Raw genomic sequence first — 14603 nt, forward strand, 5'->3', positions numbered from 1 at the left:
AGATCTGGGGTGGGGAGGCGAGCACGGTCCTTTGTGAGCTCCTGGTGTCAGGCACTTCTGATTTAATTCCTCTCGTGGCATGTCCCCCAGCAACCCTGGGACGTTATTTAATTTTAAAGAATGTTTTCGAAACGTTTAATTATTCGATACACACACAACCGTAGGTATGATGAGTTCCATTTTTAGATGGGAAATCTGTGGCTCAAGCGCTGCACAGCCATACCTGTCTGGACAAGAGCCCAGATACTTTCGGATCCGTCTCCTTCCCCCGAGGTTCGCTTGTCGCTGCGCGTCATTCTTAGGGGTTGAGGAAAGGGTGGCAGAGACTCGTGACAGCCTGATCTCATTGGCTTTTAATACCTACTTTTTGATGAGGAGGATGATGCTTGGAGCTGAATTATATGATGTGCACTGGCTTTGCAGTCAGGGTAATAGTAAGAATATTTCACTTTCATCTTTGTGTTAGGCTGTTACATCATTGAGGGCATGTAACATACTCTACTTCTCTCCCCTACTCCCCACCGCTCCCTGGTCTATTTATCTTAATCCCATAGTAGGCCATCTCAGGGGCTTCTGTCCCCCTCAGGGCAATTGCCTTGATGGTCCCTGTTGGCCCTCATCTCCCTGATCACTGAAACCCTTCAGCTTGGTCCCCCTCTGGGCATCACATTCCATCCCATGACCCTCAGAAAAGGGTTCCCTCCCTCTCTAAATAGTCATCCCATCTCATTTGGGAATGTGAGCCCGTCCATTTTGCCTGGAAATCTCCATGCGTGTCCCCTGACCCAACCGCACGCTGTGGTAGACCCACACTTAATGGATCTCCCCGCGTCGGAGCCTGTAAAGGTCACCGGGAACTATGCTACCGGAGCTGAGCTGCGGGATACTCGTCCCACATCAGTGTTTTCTGATGCCACCGCATACTCTCAGGGAGCATAGTAGGGCGGTGTGTGAGCAATTTTTCTAGGCCGGGGCTGCTGGAATTGGAGGAAGAGGCAAACGGCCCCATTTCGATGTGCTCTGTGTCACAGCTGGTCCTTAGCCAGGAGTACAGACCACACACGAAATGGGTCGGCAGAGGGATCACATTCTGTCTTCACTCCTCAAACCTCTACTCATGGGGCCTGTTATAAACAACAGTATGTATTCAACACCTAGCCTGCAGCCTAGTACATAGTGAGTGCTCGGTGAGTGGTACCTACCCTGTTACGGATGCCAAACCATGTCATGTTCAAATACAAAGCAGTCAGCAGCGTCAGAGCTAGAACAGGAGGGAAGAGTTGTGTCTAGGAAGAAAGCATTTCAAGGACACATTGCAAAGGTTTTCCTACAGGTAGGTGAACATTTAGAGACAGGAGTGTAAGAGTTCGCCGTCCCCCCAAACCCTGGAGTGGGAAAGGGGAGCGAATACTTTCTTCTGAAGCTTCGACCCCCTTGTGTCCACTGTCCCCCTTGCAGGTCTGGCACCCTCCACGCTCTGTAGTTTCATTTCTTCTTCATCCGGGGTCTCAGGAGTGGGGGCGGAGCGGAGACCGAGGCCCGCCACTGTGACCACAGTGCACTCCGGGAGCAAGTGACTGGCTCTGGAGGTGGGGCCCAAGGGCGGGGCCGGGGAAGGGGGCCCCCACCGCCCCCGCGGGGCCGCCAGCGCCACCAGCCGCTCCAGAGTGATCCCACCTTGCATGGTGCGCCTTCCTGCACAGGACTGGAAGACAGAAGTTTTTTATGGCCATATTTTATACTGCAATTCTGAAGTGTTCGTTTCTCACAAACTGTACTGACTCAAGGGAGCTGACGTGATAGGATCTGGTGCTGTACATATGAATCTTGCAAAGCTCTGATAGAACGGACCTCCCTCGTCCTCTTTCCCAACCGTCGTCACTTCTGCTCTTCTAGGTGTGGGGAACCGTCTATGTTGTATTTTTTCATTAATGACAAAAAAGGTTTCAACTGGATTATTTAAGTCTTGGTAAATATTGCGCATTAGGGTTTTATTTTTTACCCTTTAAGAAACATGCCCTTCTGATCTTTACTTCTTAGTCACATGACCTGTATCTTTTGCTTATCAGTAGTTGAGTTTTATGTTAACCTTTAAGAGAGGTGTTTTGTTTTGTTTTTTTCCCTCCAAGGGGAATGTAAAGGTATTTTTAAAAATTCTAATAAGAGGATCGAGAATCTGTCTCCAAGGCGAAGAGTGCACTTTACTTCTATTTTTTCCTCCTTCTCTCCCCTTCCCTGGAGAGGCAGCTCTTTAAGAAAACAACTCAGCAGTCCAGTGAGGCTGCCTTGTCTCCAGGGCCGCCTGGGGAGGGAACGTGCAGAAGACCTTTTCCAACAGCCCCTCCAGCATGCCCCTGGCCAACCAGAGACCCTAGGGGCCTTCACCGTCAGTGGTCAGAAATAAAGAAGCCTGCTCCCCCAAGACTAAAGCTAAACTTCAGAGGCTTCACTTGCTGTGAAGGAGATGCCCACCCGGCAAAGATATAAGAGCCTCCCTTCCAGAAGGAACCAGATGCCATTTTGGTTAAAGGGAATGTCTCACACAGCTTATATTTCTCACGAGGGTAACACAGAAAAGTCTGCTCTCAGCTATGCAGTTTTAAAGTTAATCTCTCTCGCGCTCTCTCTCTCTCTGTTTTTTAAAAATGCATTTCTAATCTTACACTTAAAATGGCCTCCAACTCACACAAGTTGTTTCTGCAGATTTTTACCCTGTTCTTCTATGAATGTTACCCAGGCGAGGAGAGGGAAGTGGCCTTGGAAAAGAGTCCATTTATCTGGGGTGGTAAGGAGAGGTGACCTGCCAGGCAAGCAGGACACTGGCCAGCGCGGTGATGGCCAGCCAGCACTCGCAGCCCTCCCTCTGACCGGGGCAGTCTGAAAACCAAAGACCCGTAGTGGTGGTGTCACCAAAGGTGCCAGTTGCCTGGGATTTAAGAATTTCTTGGGAAGTAGAACTTACATTGCTAAAACTGGCAATGTCCCAGGCAAAGCAGGCAGCGTTGTTTACCCATGTGATGCATAGGTGTGCAGGGTAGAGCACGGCGTGAAACCCAGGGCAAACCACTTCCCAAGGGGGCTTTGAGGATGCTCTCTTGCAGAGGCTTGCAGGTGGCTCCAAATGCTAGGTTTGCAAAAGCCCTCCCTTGAACCCCTGCCCACCATAATACCATGAGTCTGCATTTCACACCGTCAGCCTCAAGCCTGCCATGAGTCCCTGTAGGTCTGCCTGATGGCCCAACAACTCTACTGGCTGTGGTCCTCCTGCCCTTCTCCTATAGCTAGCCACATTCAGCAGGTCCTGTTGGTCAAGCCATCTTGTGGTCAAGCCACACCTATGCCTGTGTCCAGGCCAAATATGTAGTGATAGCCACGCCCCCCCCCCCCCCCCCCACACACATACACACCATGTTTCTAGGCTCAGCAGCTCCATTCTGCCTCCATTAGTATGGCAGTGCAGGTACGTATAAGAGCAGACAGGAAGACAGACAGCTGGTCTACCCTGTACCCAACATGCATCATATGCACCCAGCCCCTTGGCAGGAATCCCACTTGGCATCTGCCACACAGGCATCCAGAGCGAAAATCAGGCTGTCACTCTTCATGATTAATAAAAAAACCTAAAAAAGTCTATAAGATGACCATAGACCGAGTTGAGAAGCAGGTATTGTGTGAGTTGGATAAGTGTCAATGCCATGCCCGCAGAAGGAAAATGGCGTGAATATTACAGAGTATCAGAAAACTGTGGTCTCTCTCCGGGGGCTTTATTAGGGTGTTGCTTATGAACAAGTATAATGGAACGTTCCTATTTCTACAGTACAAGAAAACAAGGAATTAGATGTAACAGGGTGATAATGTGCCCAAATCTGGTACCTGTGATGTGTGCCTGACTGGTTATCCGTTCTTCGCACCTTGTACTAGGTGCAGTCAGTTGCATTTGGAGGGCAACTTCTGAAGCCAAATTCTCTCATGGGTGATTAGATTATTTCCTAGAGCTGATATTTGGGGTGTACCTTCTATTCAATTAGTTTGAAGGTATGTCTCACCAAGAAGTGCAGAACAGGCAGGAGATGAGGCCCTGTGGCCAGCGTCCTCTTTGTGGTTCAGATGAGCCTGTGGCTGCGCTTGGCCTGGAATGCGTCAACAACACAGTGTGATGTGTAGGGACAGGTTTCCGCTCAAAAGCCAACTCTGTTGAACTTGACATCAGGCAAATCCATTCTGTCGCAGTGCCACTGGACTTAGGTTATTTCCTATCGTTTTAGGAAGAGAGGAAAATAAACCCAGAATGTGCCTTTTGTTAAGACCTGCCGAGCGGGGTGGCTAAATCCCGGGACCCTTGCTGATGTCAGATCCCGCCAGTCGTAGCTGAGCCTTTCACACGTGCCCACAGCTTCCACTCGCTGTGGAAGCCAGCATGTGGCCGAGGCTAACAGATGGCCACCAGCTCCATCACAGGCTTCCTTTCAACCCCAGCCCCTCCCCCCACCATTGGTCTCCTCACCTTCTCAGAGCTAGTGGATTTTTTTTTTTTTTCATTTGAATATGACGTTTTGAACTATCCTTGAGTGGTCTTTCTCTCAGCCGCCCTGTCTGTCCCTCCTCCTCTTCCCCACTTTTCATCTCATCAGTGAGGCAACAGGCAAAGCCATCACTGGTCTGAAATGAGCAGTGAGTGCTCGCCCACATGGGGCCCCCACATGACCAGCTGCTTTTTGCTCTTAAGCAGGGTACCCTGGGGTCTGGACTGCTCACTGCTTTCCCTCAGTGAGTACACTGCAGCCTGGGGTATTGGGTTGGGATGGGGTAAAGGCAGCTGGATCTGAGAGGGCAGGAAATGCCTACGGGGAGCACACAGGGCCACAGAAAGCCCTTGGGAAAAGAAGAAGGTGCCCAGATAGATTGACAACTAGTCCAGGACAGCGCATGGCCAATGTGGCAGCAGGTCTTACCATCTCCTACTGCCTCTGACCCCATAAGAGGACAGCAGGATAATGTTCCCCTTCATGTCTCCTTTTTAAAGAAAAGAGTCATGTAGAAAGCATACCAAAAAAACAAACGAACAAACAAACAAAAAACCAAAAAGCATGTGTGGCTTAGTGTTGTTGACTATGGCAATGATTCTGGTCACTTCTAAAATCCCACCTCACAAGCAGGGAGCAGTTTCATATCCCCACACAAGAGCTTATCTCCTTTGAGAGGGCCCCACTCTCCAACTAGCTGTCAGCACAATGTCCAAGGAACTCAGTAGTCCACCGTGGGGCAAAGCAAGATGGCTTGGTCAATGGGCAAGACTCTGGCACTTAGGAAGCATTGGCCGTCTGATGGCAGGGACTTGGCATATGACCCTCAGACTCATTTGCCTGCCAGGCACTGACCTCATCCTGTTCATTTACCTACCTTGGTGTCCAGCCTATCCTGGATGGGTTGTGGGTGGGAGAGGGGAACTCCCCTTTAGAACAAAGGTCAAGAACACCAGGGACAAAGGGGAGGGAGCCCAACTGACCCCTCCTGAAAGGGGGTTGACCCTCTCTCTCTCGAGGAGTGACAGCTTCATCTGATTTACCCATTGGGATTTGACATTCTATGAGTAATTTTCAACAGAAAGAAAAGACCATTTCCAGTGGGGATGACTCAGCATGTTAAGGCTCTGGCCACCAGGGCTCCGCGGCCCACCCAGAGCTTTAGGTAGGGTTGCTTCCTTGCACTGGAGAAGCCAGGCAGGAACCATGGCCCCAGGGCTGGAGACAGGAGAGCTAGGGTGACTGCCTCTGTGTTACAGCCAGCAACACCCCCTCCTCTGTGTGACTCCCAGGGTTTCCTTTGGCTGTGCAAAAGGAAAGCAAGGGCCAGCAAAGGGCAGATCCTCCCATTTCATAAGCAGAACTAAGATGTACTCTTTCCCAGGGTCACACGCTCACTTCTGGCAAATGAAACGAAGGCCCTCTGATTCAACCGATGCACGAAACCTTTGCATGTTCTTCTGAACCAGTACTATTCCGCGTTCTGTCCCCCCTCCCTCGGCAGAGTTTGCCTTTTCCTTAAACACATTCCAGACCAAACACTGTTCAGTTTGTTTCAAAAAAAAGAAAAGGTGTATACCTGTATGGAACCCACCATTTTTTGTGGGGAGGGGGCACCCGGCTGCAAACGTACCTGACATTTGCACACAAGGGTTCCAACCCTTTGGTTTTCAGAGTTGAAAATGTTGAGATAGCAAAGGCGAATTGGACAAAGTCCGAAAAGGGGGAGGGGGCTTATTTCCTGAAGACCCCAAGAAAGGCAGCCTGCAGATGAGCTAGCCTGAAGAGCTCTCCTGTGGACGGCGGGCAGGGAGGAGAAGGAGGAAGACAGAAGCCCAGGCCCCCTTCCGCCCCTACCGTCCTTGTGGCCCCAAGTGCATCACGGTCCGCAGCCTGGGCCAGGGCGCAAGAGCCCGGCCCCACTGTGAAGTCGGCCCCGCATGCCGGCCAAGGCCCGGCCCGCCGCCTGCTCCATGCTGACCCCGACCCGAAGGAGCAGCAGCGCTTCCAGGCCGGCCTTCCCCACCACCTGCGGCTGCGGCTGCAGCGGCTCGGCTTTTGGCTCCGGGGTGGGGGGGTGGGGGGCTCCGCTTCTGCAAACCCAAAGGCTGTGCATTCAGCAGCCAAGCCCGCTGCATGTGGCTGCCAGGTCTGGTTTCGTGGACAAAGTCTGGAATGGCTTCTCGGTGTCTGTATCTTTCTACACCAAAGGGACAAACTGTTCCGTTCACCCTTTGTACTTATGCTGCTTCTGCATTTGCCAGATCTACTTTTAACCTTTTGGTCCCCAGGGAACTTCTCATACAGTGATTATGTCTTCTGATTATTTACTGAATTATTTTACTTAGAGGTGATTTTATTTTCTTATGGACAGGAAAAAAAAAAAAAGAGGAGTGTGTGAGGCTTCGGTCATAGAGATGAGTCACCACCAGGGACCCCAAAGCCCCAAACACTAAGTAAATTACTCCTCAAAGGGAAATCTTCATCTGGACAGACTGAGATTGTCAGGCCGTCCTGCCAGCCTTGCACTTGACAGGCAGGGGACGGGGCAGGGCGGGCAGCCGGGCTTTGCAGAGAGAGAAGGAAGGAACTGGAGCGCATCGCTTGTTTGGACATTGGTCATACACACAGAGGCCTGTCCCCCTCCTTCCGGGGCCCTGGCATCAGAGTCATGACATGCCATCCAATGACAGCAGAGAGACTACAGCATCTTTGTTTCAAAAGACGGGTGGCTTGTTTCAGAGAACATTTAGCTGAGTGCCACATTCAAGTTGGACAACATAAAAGACACGTTCCGTCCAGAATAAAATTTGGAACAATTTCTAAATTGGCTGTAGTCAACTACACATAATGTCACTGCCCTTCTCAGAGCCCTCCCACCAGCGAGCGAGCATGTTTTCCAAAAGCTTACAGCGACGAATCCAGGAATGTCCCTGCGTCTATTATTATGAGGCTTGTGATTGGTTCAATTTTTCCATAAAAAACACGTTCGTCCCAAAGAAGGGAAACTGTGCATTTATTCCATGCATGTAACACTCTGCAAGAAGTTTAACCCACCTAGGTTTGCGGCACTGCAAAATTGTTCATGGGCCTATGTAGCAAATGATTCTCTGCCTTGACAATCATGTACACATATCAAGATTTCTATCATAATGATAACGAGATTGATGACTTCTTGTTTTCCTCCAATAAAGACAATTAATCACCTTCAGATGTATGTGGTTTGTTTCCTTCATAAAGAGCAGGAGGGGGTTGTGCTAACAGCTCTCTTCTCCTCTTTGCAGAGTTTGGATTGGAGGGAAGGGAGTTTGAACCCCTGGAAACACATAGGGTTCCCTAAATATTTTATGTCACCCGCCCAATGAGCCCGAAGTGCCAGGGACAGGAAGGGGCGGGCAGATCTTGGCTTCAGGACCCAGGGAGGGTGCCCCACTTTACAAAGCTCTCCTTTTCATTGCTGCTGCAGAAAATGGCTGGTGTGCGCCCATTAACTCAAATTGCACTAGCTGGATATTGAGTTGCTTAGAGGAAAAGCCGATTTCTGGGAACCCCTCTCTGAGTAGGGGGTGAGTGGTCACATGCCTCTACCTGTATTTTTGCTCAGCACAGCTTTGGAGTTCTCCATGCCCCCAAAAAGACTCATTCTGAGCAGAAGGCTGCCTGCTATCTTTCTTTCTTGGGGGCGTGGGGGGTGAGGCTGCGTTTCATAGGTCACCAAACATATGGTGGGGACTAGCTCTGATGACCAGACAATTCCTCCTATCTAAATGGTAAGTGGCTATTTTCAGGGGGAAATGAACTGGACGTGTGTTAGAGAAATGTAGAATTAACGCCGTCCCAGCAGCCATATCAGATGAAACGGCATGGGCCGTTGTGGATCTAAGTGAGCCCCAAAGAAATATGGTGCGCACCATCGGACGTCTAGTCTTTTCTGATTTGATTATGGCGTCTCTTAGCCCAGACCCTAACTATAAAGCATATGAAAGCAAAGGGGTCATTCAGGGGGTTCATAGGTGACATTGTTGATGCAAATTTTTGGACCAAAAAGAACTTTGGTAACCTAACCACCTTTGAAAACTCTTTGTAAGGATTTATTAAAGAGAGGACTTGCCAAGTGTGACTGAAAATTTAGCCAAAGCAAATGCGCTGAAGTATAAAATGAATCCTGATAGAAAGCTGGTGTTTATAAATGCCTTAGAGTTGAAATGTTTCAGGTCAATTTTTTTTTTGTACTTGGCTCCAGGCACATTGACCAAGCAAGTTTCTCTGTCCTTCCTAGATTTACCTAGCCTCCAGGCACCGAAGTTCACTCCAAATTTCCTATATTTTCCAGCTAACATTTGGTCTTACACATTCTCTTGTGAATCATTGATCATAATGCACTTAGGAGCTGACAGTACAAGAAAAAGGAAAGACTTCTTACATAGTTACAGGATTGTGCCTCCGGAAAAGAGCTACGCCTGATCACAGCAGGCACAGAGCTTAATGGCAAGAGGGGGTACAGATTGTGTGCACCCCAATCCTGATTCTCCACGCCCCCAAGAACGGCGGCTGAAACAAAACTACTTCATAGAGAAAGGTTCTGAAAACAGGATGTCTTCAGTTCACACGCGTGCTGAGCCGTCTGGCTGGGCTAGTTGTGGTCTTGGGGGCATGTATGTACTTGGCTATGCCAGCACTCTCTAGCTGAGAAAGACCAAGAAAGAGAAGTTGTGATTAGTTCCTTTTTTTTTTTTTTTTTTTTTTTTTTTTTTTTTACATATTTGGTTGCAAAGTCTATGCTGAGCCCCTAGGGTGTATAATTTCCCCTGTTATATTAGTTGTTCATGAAGAGTGTCTGTGTGGGCACGCACACACGCTCTTGGACCCACCATACAGGGTCTTCCAGTTGAGGGAGTAAGTAGTGGGGGCCGATTGCTGGTCCACACCCTCCACACCAGGCCCTGCACCCTGGCGCAGGGAAAAGGGTGCTTGTTTTTCTGCCCAGTCCACACAAGGGTGCCGTCCGGTGCCTGCTGGCTTGCATGTTCCCAGCAGACCGTGGGGCATCGGACTGAGTGGTGGGACAACCAGAACTTTTATCAGGTTTCCAAGGCTGAGGAGAGCTGCCAGCTGAGAGCTCAGGACCTGGCACGAGCTCTTGGGGGATGGGAGGAGGGTTCATCCAGAGATGTGAGAGGAGGAGAGGAGTATGAGCCTTCAAGAGGCTATTGCAGAGAGTTGGTACATATAAAAACACTTTACAGACATGAGGTGGCTTCATAGCTGTAGGAAAACGTGTTAGCCTCCTTTGTCACATGCAAGGGTCTCAAGGAGAGTTTACCTCCTTGAGCAGAGAAATTAGACTGCAGTGCCTACAGAACCCTCAAACTCTCCCTCACCCATTCCCTGCAAGGCCTTTTAGGTGGACCCTGTGATAAGCTTTCATTCATTCATTCATTCATTCAACATGTTTTGAGCACCTGCTATCTTCAAGGATTTTTATGTATACTGAAAAAAAACAAGGTAAATCTGATATGGACCCTATCCTCAAAGGTTGCATGAAAAACGGAGTTCTGGAATGAGCCTGGAAGGAAGGGTAGTGTTTGATGGGAAGAATAGGAATGGCATGCGCAAGAGCATGGAAGCTGGATGCACAGTATGTGGCTGGAATCATACATATCTCCCTGGGCAGGAGCCTTAGGTGTGGGCAAGCCACAGGGAGAGAAAAGCAGGTTGGAGGAGGCTTGTTGTTAGTATCATGAACAATAACGAATAGTAATGATGATGTCATGTATCCATCATTTACTGAGCTGTAGAATAGTGCTAAGCACACTCCATTTGACATCTCATTTAACCATGATCCTGACAAAGAAGGTGTCCTTAGTACACAGATGGGTTCAGAAATTTTCAGTGATTTTCCCAAGGTCAGCTGATTCAACTCAGCTGGGACTAAGATCAAAGGCTATCCTGCCACATCGCCTCTCATGATTTTGTCCAGGCCACTGAATTCCAAACCATGAAATCTGGACTTTATTTAGTAGGTAACTGGGGACCACTGACAGTTATTGAGTTGGGGATTGACACAATCAAATCAGTTAACATTACATCACCATTACTAGGGTCCATTCCACATCTCCAAGAGAAATTCATCTGTAATAGCTCAGCTTGGTGCTACATGTCATCCAACAAATGAGGAACCAGAGAAGGGACATAGGCGTCACTGTGTAAGCAGCCCATATGTTTTCTGCTGTTCTGTTGTTCCATGTCTCAAGGACAAATGTCACAGAAGCTGGATTTGATCTAGAATGAGAGATGCAAACAATAATCGTAACAGTGCTGAATTTTTTTAAATTAGTCTATCCTCCTGCTCTGACTATTATCTCTGGAAAGTTCTGTTCATACACATAGAGTTTCATCCCTGACATGCAGACTTCCCTGTCATCTGCTGTTCTCCTGCGGACCATCTTCAAAGCTCCTGATTTATTTTCAAGAAAGTGTCTCAGATCTCTTGTTTTCTTCCAGCCTCCCTTGAGAGGAACTGTATTTAGCATGAGCTCATCCACCTAATATGTTTCCATCAGCAAGGGGACTCTTTCCAGAAAGACAGTGGGCCAGGAAAATGCAGCTCGTGGCCAATTTATTAACCCTTTTCCTCTTGCCTACCTCTTTGTCCCTCTTCTCCTCTCTCTATAACATGGCCTTAGCTTCAACACTCCATCTTCTTTCTTGAGTGCATCAAGATCTATTTATGTGGGCCATACTGTTTCTGTCAGCTCATGGAGAAATTCACCCGGGATGCTGAGCCACCAGCATTCACATAGAAGAGCGTACCTACAGACCCCTCTAATGAGGGCCAGCTGTTCCCCAGCATGGACCTGGAGAACAGCTGACTTCTGTACTCACCTGGCCCAAGGTGCTTGTCACATGGCACCCTTGAGGGAGAAAAGAAGCTTACTCAGAGAGTAAGTCTTTAAAATTAATTGTCTTGTATCTGGACAGTAATCCCCACCAGGAAAGAATGTCTCAAGGGCACAGCAAGTGGGGGGGAAACTTGGCATCACTTCTGGCTCAGGTGAGTCAGACTGTCCTAGAGGAGAGCCTCTCCTCCTCAGCTATCCTTCTGGCTAGAGACCTCCAGCCTGCCACTGCCCAAAAAGCCACATCCCAGCACTTCTCACTCGTTTTCTTGGGGAATCTTGCTAAGATGCAGACTCCTATCCAGCAGGTCTAGGCTGGGGCTGGAGCATCTGCATTTCTAATAAGTTCCTACTGCCGCTGATCCCTGGACCCCACTTTAAGGAGTGAGGGATCTGAAGGAGCCTCTTCAAGGTTCTCATGCCTACCTGTGTATTCGAATCACCTTGGGGACCATTTGAAAATAATGATGCCCAGGTCAACTGAACCAGGATATCTGGGGGAAAGGTGCACTTAATGATGGTCAAGTGCAAAACCATGACAGCCTAGTCATCCTGCCACCTTGAGCTGAGACACTTCATTGCTTGCAACGAAACACATCTGGACCATAAGTGATAACCCACCTTCCTCTGAGGGCCCAGGGTCAACTCTAGCCCCGGCCTTCAGGTACAGCTTCAACAAGCACGTGGTGCCTCCTCTTATCTGAACCAACCTCTGTTCTTCCCATCACTCTGAGGCATTCCCACTGTGCTTTCCAGAACTCACTGTCTCTCATCAGCAAAATCCCTTATATTCTACATGTAGGTGGAGAGGGACAAGGAACCATTTCTACACACAGCAGAAAGACACCCACAGACCTGGCCATTGAAGAAACTGCTGTAAACTAGATAGCCCCCCATTTCTCGTGCCTACTATCACATGATATAAGAGATTGAGTAACTCATGCAACAAACACTTATAGTACTGCGTGCCAGCCACTGTTTCAAACACTTGTCAAATATTAACTTGTTCCATCCTTATAACAACTTTATTGTATGGGTACTATAATTATCTAAATGTTATAGAAGAGGAGACTGAGGTAGCTTAGGTGACTTCTCCCAGACATACCTCTAACAAATGGCTGTTTTGGGCTGAATTGTGTCCTCCCCGCCCCCAAATTCATATACTGAAGTACTAACCCTCAGTACCTCAAAGCATGACCTGATTTAAAAATAGGATTTTAGGGTGGGTCCTAATCCAGTATGACTGACGTTTTTATCTTTTTAAAAGGGAAATTTGAACAGTGACAGACAAACACACAGGAAAAATGCAATGTAAAGATGAAAATAGAGGTCTACAAGGCAAGGATTCCAAGGATTTCCAGAAATCCCCAGAAGTTAGGGAAGAGGCATAAGCAGATTTTTGACCTCACAACCCTCAGAAGGAACCAACCATACCAACACCTTCATCTCAGACTTCTTGCCTCTGGAACTGTGAGACAATCGATTTCTGTGGTTGAAGTCACCTAGCGTGTGGGACTTTGTTACGTCAGCTCAAGGAGACTCATACAGTGACAGAACCAGGATTTAAACGCAGGCCATCTGGTGCCAGAACCCAGGCTCTTACCACTCTGCATGGTGGTGGTTGGGGGTGTTCTGTCCTGCAGAGACATAGCCACTCTTCGTCTTTCTTCCTTCGTTCTCTTATTTCTCCCTCTTCTCTTTACTTTCTCCAGCTCTACCATTTCTGCTTTTCTTTCCACATGTGTTAGTTATCTATTGGCTATGCAACAAAATAGTGCAAAGGGAGACCTACAGTAGCAAACACTGGCTATCTCACAGTGTTTGTGCTTCAGGAGTTGGGGTATGGCCTAGCTGGTTGCTGTGGCTCCAAGTTGCTAATGAGATGTTGTCCAGCTGCTGTCAGCTGGAGCTGGGACATCTCAGGTCCTGGCTGGGACTGAGGGATCTGCTTTGAAGCTCACTAATGTGGTTGTGACAGGTTTGATGCTGCATAGACTGTTGGGTTGGGGGCCTCCCTCCTCGTCATACCATGTGGATCTCTTCATTGGACCACCTATAACATGAGTGATCCAAGGAGGACAGAGAGAGGGCAAGTACCCAGGATGGAAACCGGTCTTGTTATAACCTAATCTTGGACATGATACCCCACTGCTTCTGCCATATTTTATTCATTAGAAGAAGGATTACCCAAGGGTGTGAGTGACAGGATGTGGGGATCACTGGAGCCTCTAGAAGGCTGCCTGCCATACCATACTCCCTCTGGGGGTCCACTCAACAACCACTCAGTCTCCCTTGCTGACTGGGAGAGGGGGTGGGATCTGGACTCAGATTTGGGGTACAAGTAAGTATGAGCAGTAAGAGACAGTCAGTAGGGGGACAGACTCTCTTGGTGTTGGAAAGAACCATGGTGTTCTCAAACTATATACCTACAATTAATGTCTTTAAAGTCTTTTATTTGTTGTAAAAAATATATATATAGGACAACATACCAAAGTATTAGCAAACTGCCCTGAGGAGAAGCTTCAACCTATAAGACACAGCATTTCCTACTTGTGCTAACAAGGAGCTTTTAATTCCTCGGAAGGAAAATAAGCTTTGGCCAAACACCTCAAATCCACAGGCAAACGCTATCTACCAAATGATGTCAACAAGTTCCTTTTTAAAGAACTCATGAGTTCTGATGATCCACATGGAGACAGGAAATGAAGTCGTGCCCTGAAGCAGCTGGTCCTCCTAGCTAGCTAAGATTAAACCCATGCGCTGAGACTGGCTGGAAGGAGATTTTCTCCCGGGCCAGTTAAACATGGATCCCTGTACCTGTAGAGGAACAGCAACAAGCTCCCAGGCGAAAATCCACCACTGGCTCCAGCAGATGTGGCCCCTTCCTCTAGTACCAACACACATGTGCCGAGGGGTTTCCAGTGTCTGAAGATAATTTTCATTCACTCTTCACACAGCCATGAGGTGAGTGGAAATGGTGTATATCATTATTTCTGCTTTGTATATGAGAAAACTGAGTGTCGGAGAGAGGAAGTGACTTACTTGCACAAGGGCCAGAGGCGGGCCTGGGGCGCAGACCTGCTCTCCACAGATCCCAGCCCAGTTTCTCTCTCCCTCATCTGAGCAAATTAGGAAAGGCAATAGCTAAGCAGAGGGTAATGGCTTTAGAATAAAAATAAGA

General features: G+C 48.4%; 1 protein-coding gene across 7 annotated transcripts in view; it reads left to right on the forward strand.

Moving 5' to 3' along the window:
* CAMK1D (calcium/calmodulin dependent protein kinase ID) overlaps positions 1–7734 on the forward strand; it is a 501767-nt gene extending 494033 nt beyond the window's left edge. For all 7 annotated transcript variants that reach the window (XM_060659603.3, XM_078450432.2, XM_060659604.3 and 4 more), the window contains one exon: positions 1459–7734. In XM_060659603.3, coding sequence (XP_060515586.1) covers positions 1459–1577 — 119 coding nt within the window. In that variant the 3' untranslated portion in view covers positions 1578–7734. The remainder of the gene's footprint in view (positions 1–1458) is intronic.
* Positions 7735–14603: the final 6869 nt, after the last annotated feature.

This window comes from Panthera onca, chromosome B4 (genome assembly GCF_046562875.1).
Source record: "Panthera onca isolate mPanOnc1 chromosome B4, mPanOnc1 haplotype 2, whole genome shotgun sequence".
NCBI classification, from domain to species: domain Eukaryota; kingdom Metazoa; phylum Chordata; class Mammalia; order Carnivora; family Felidae; genus Panthera; species Panthera onca.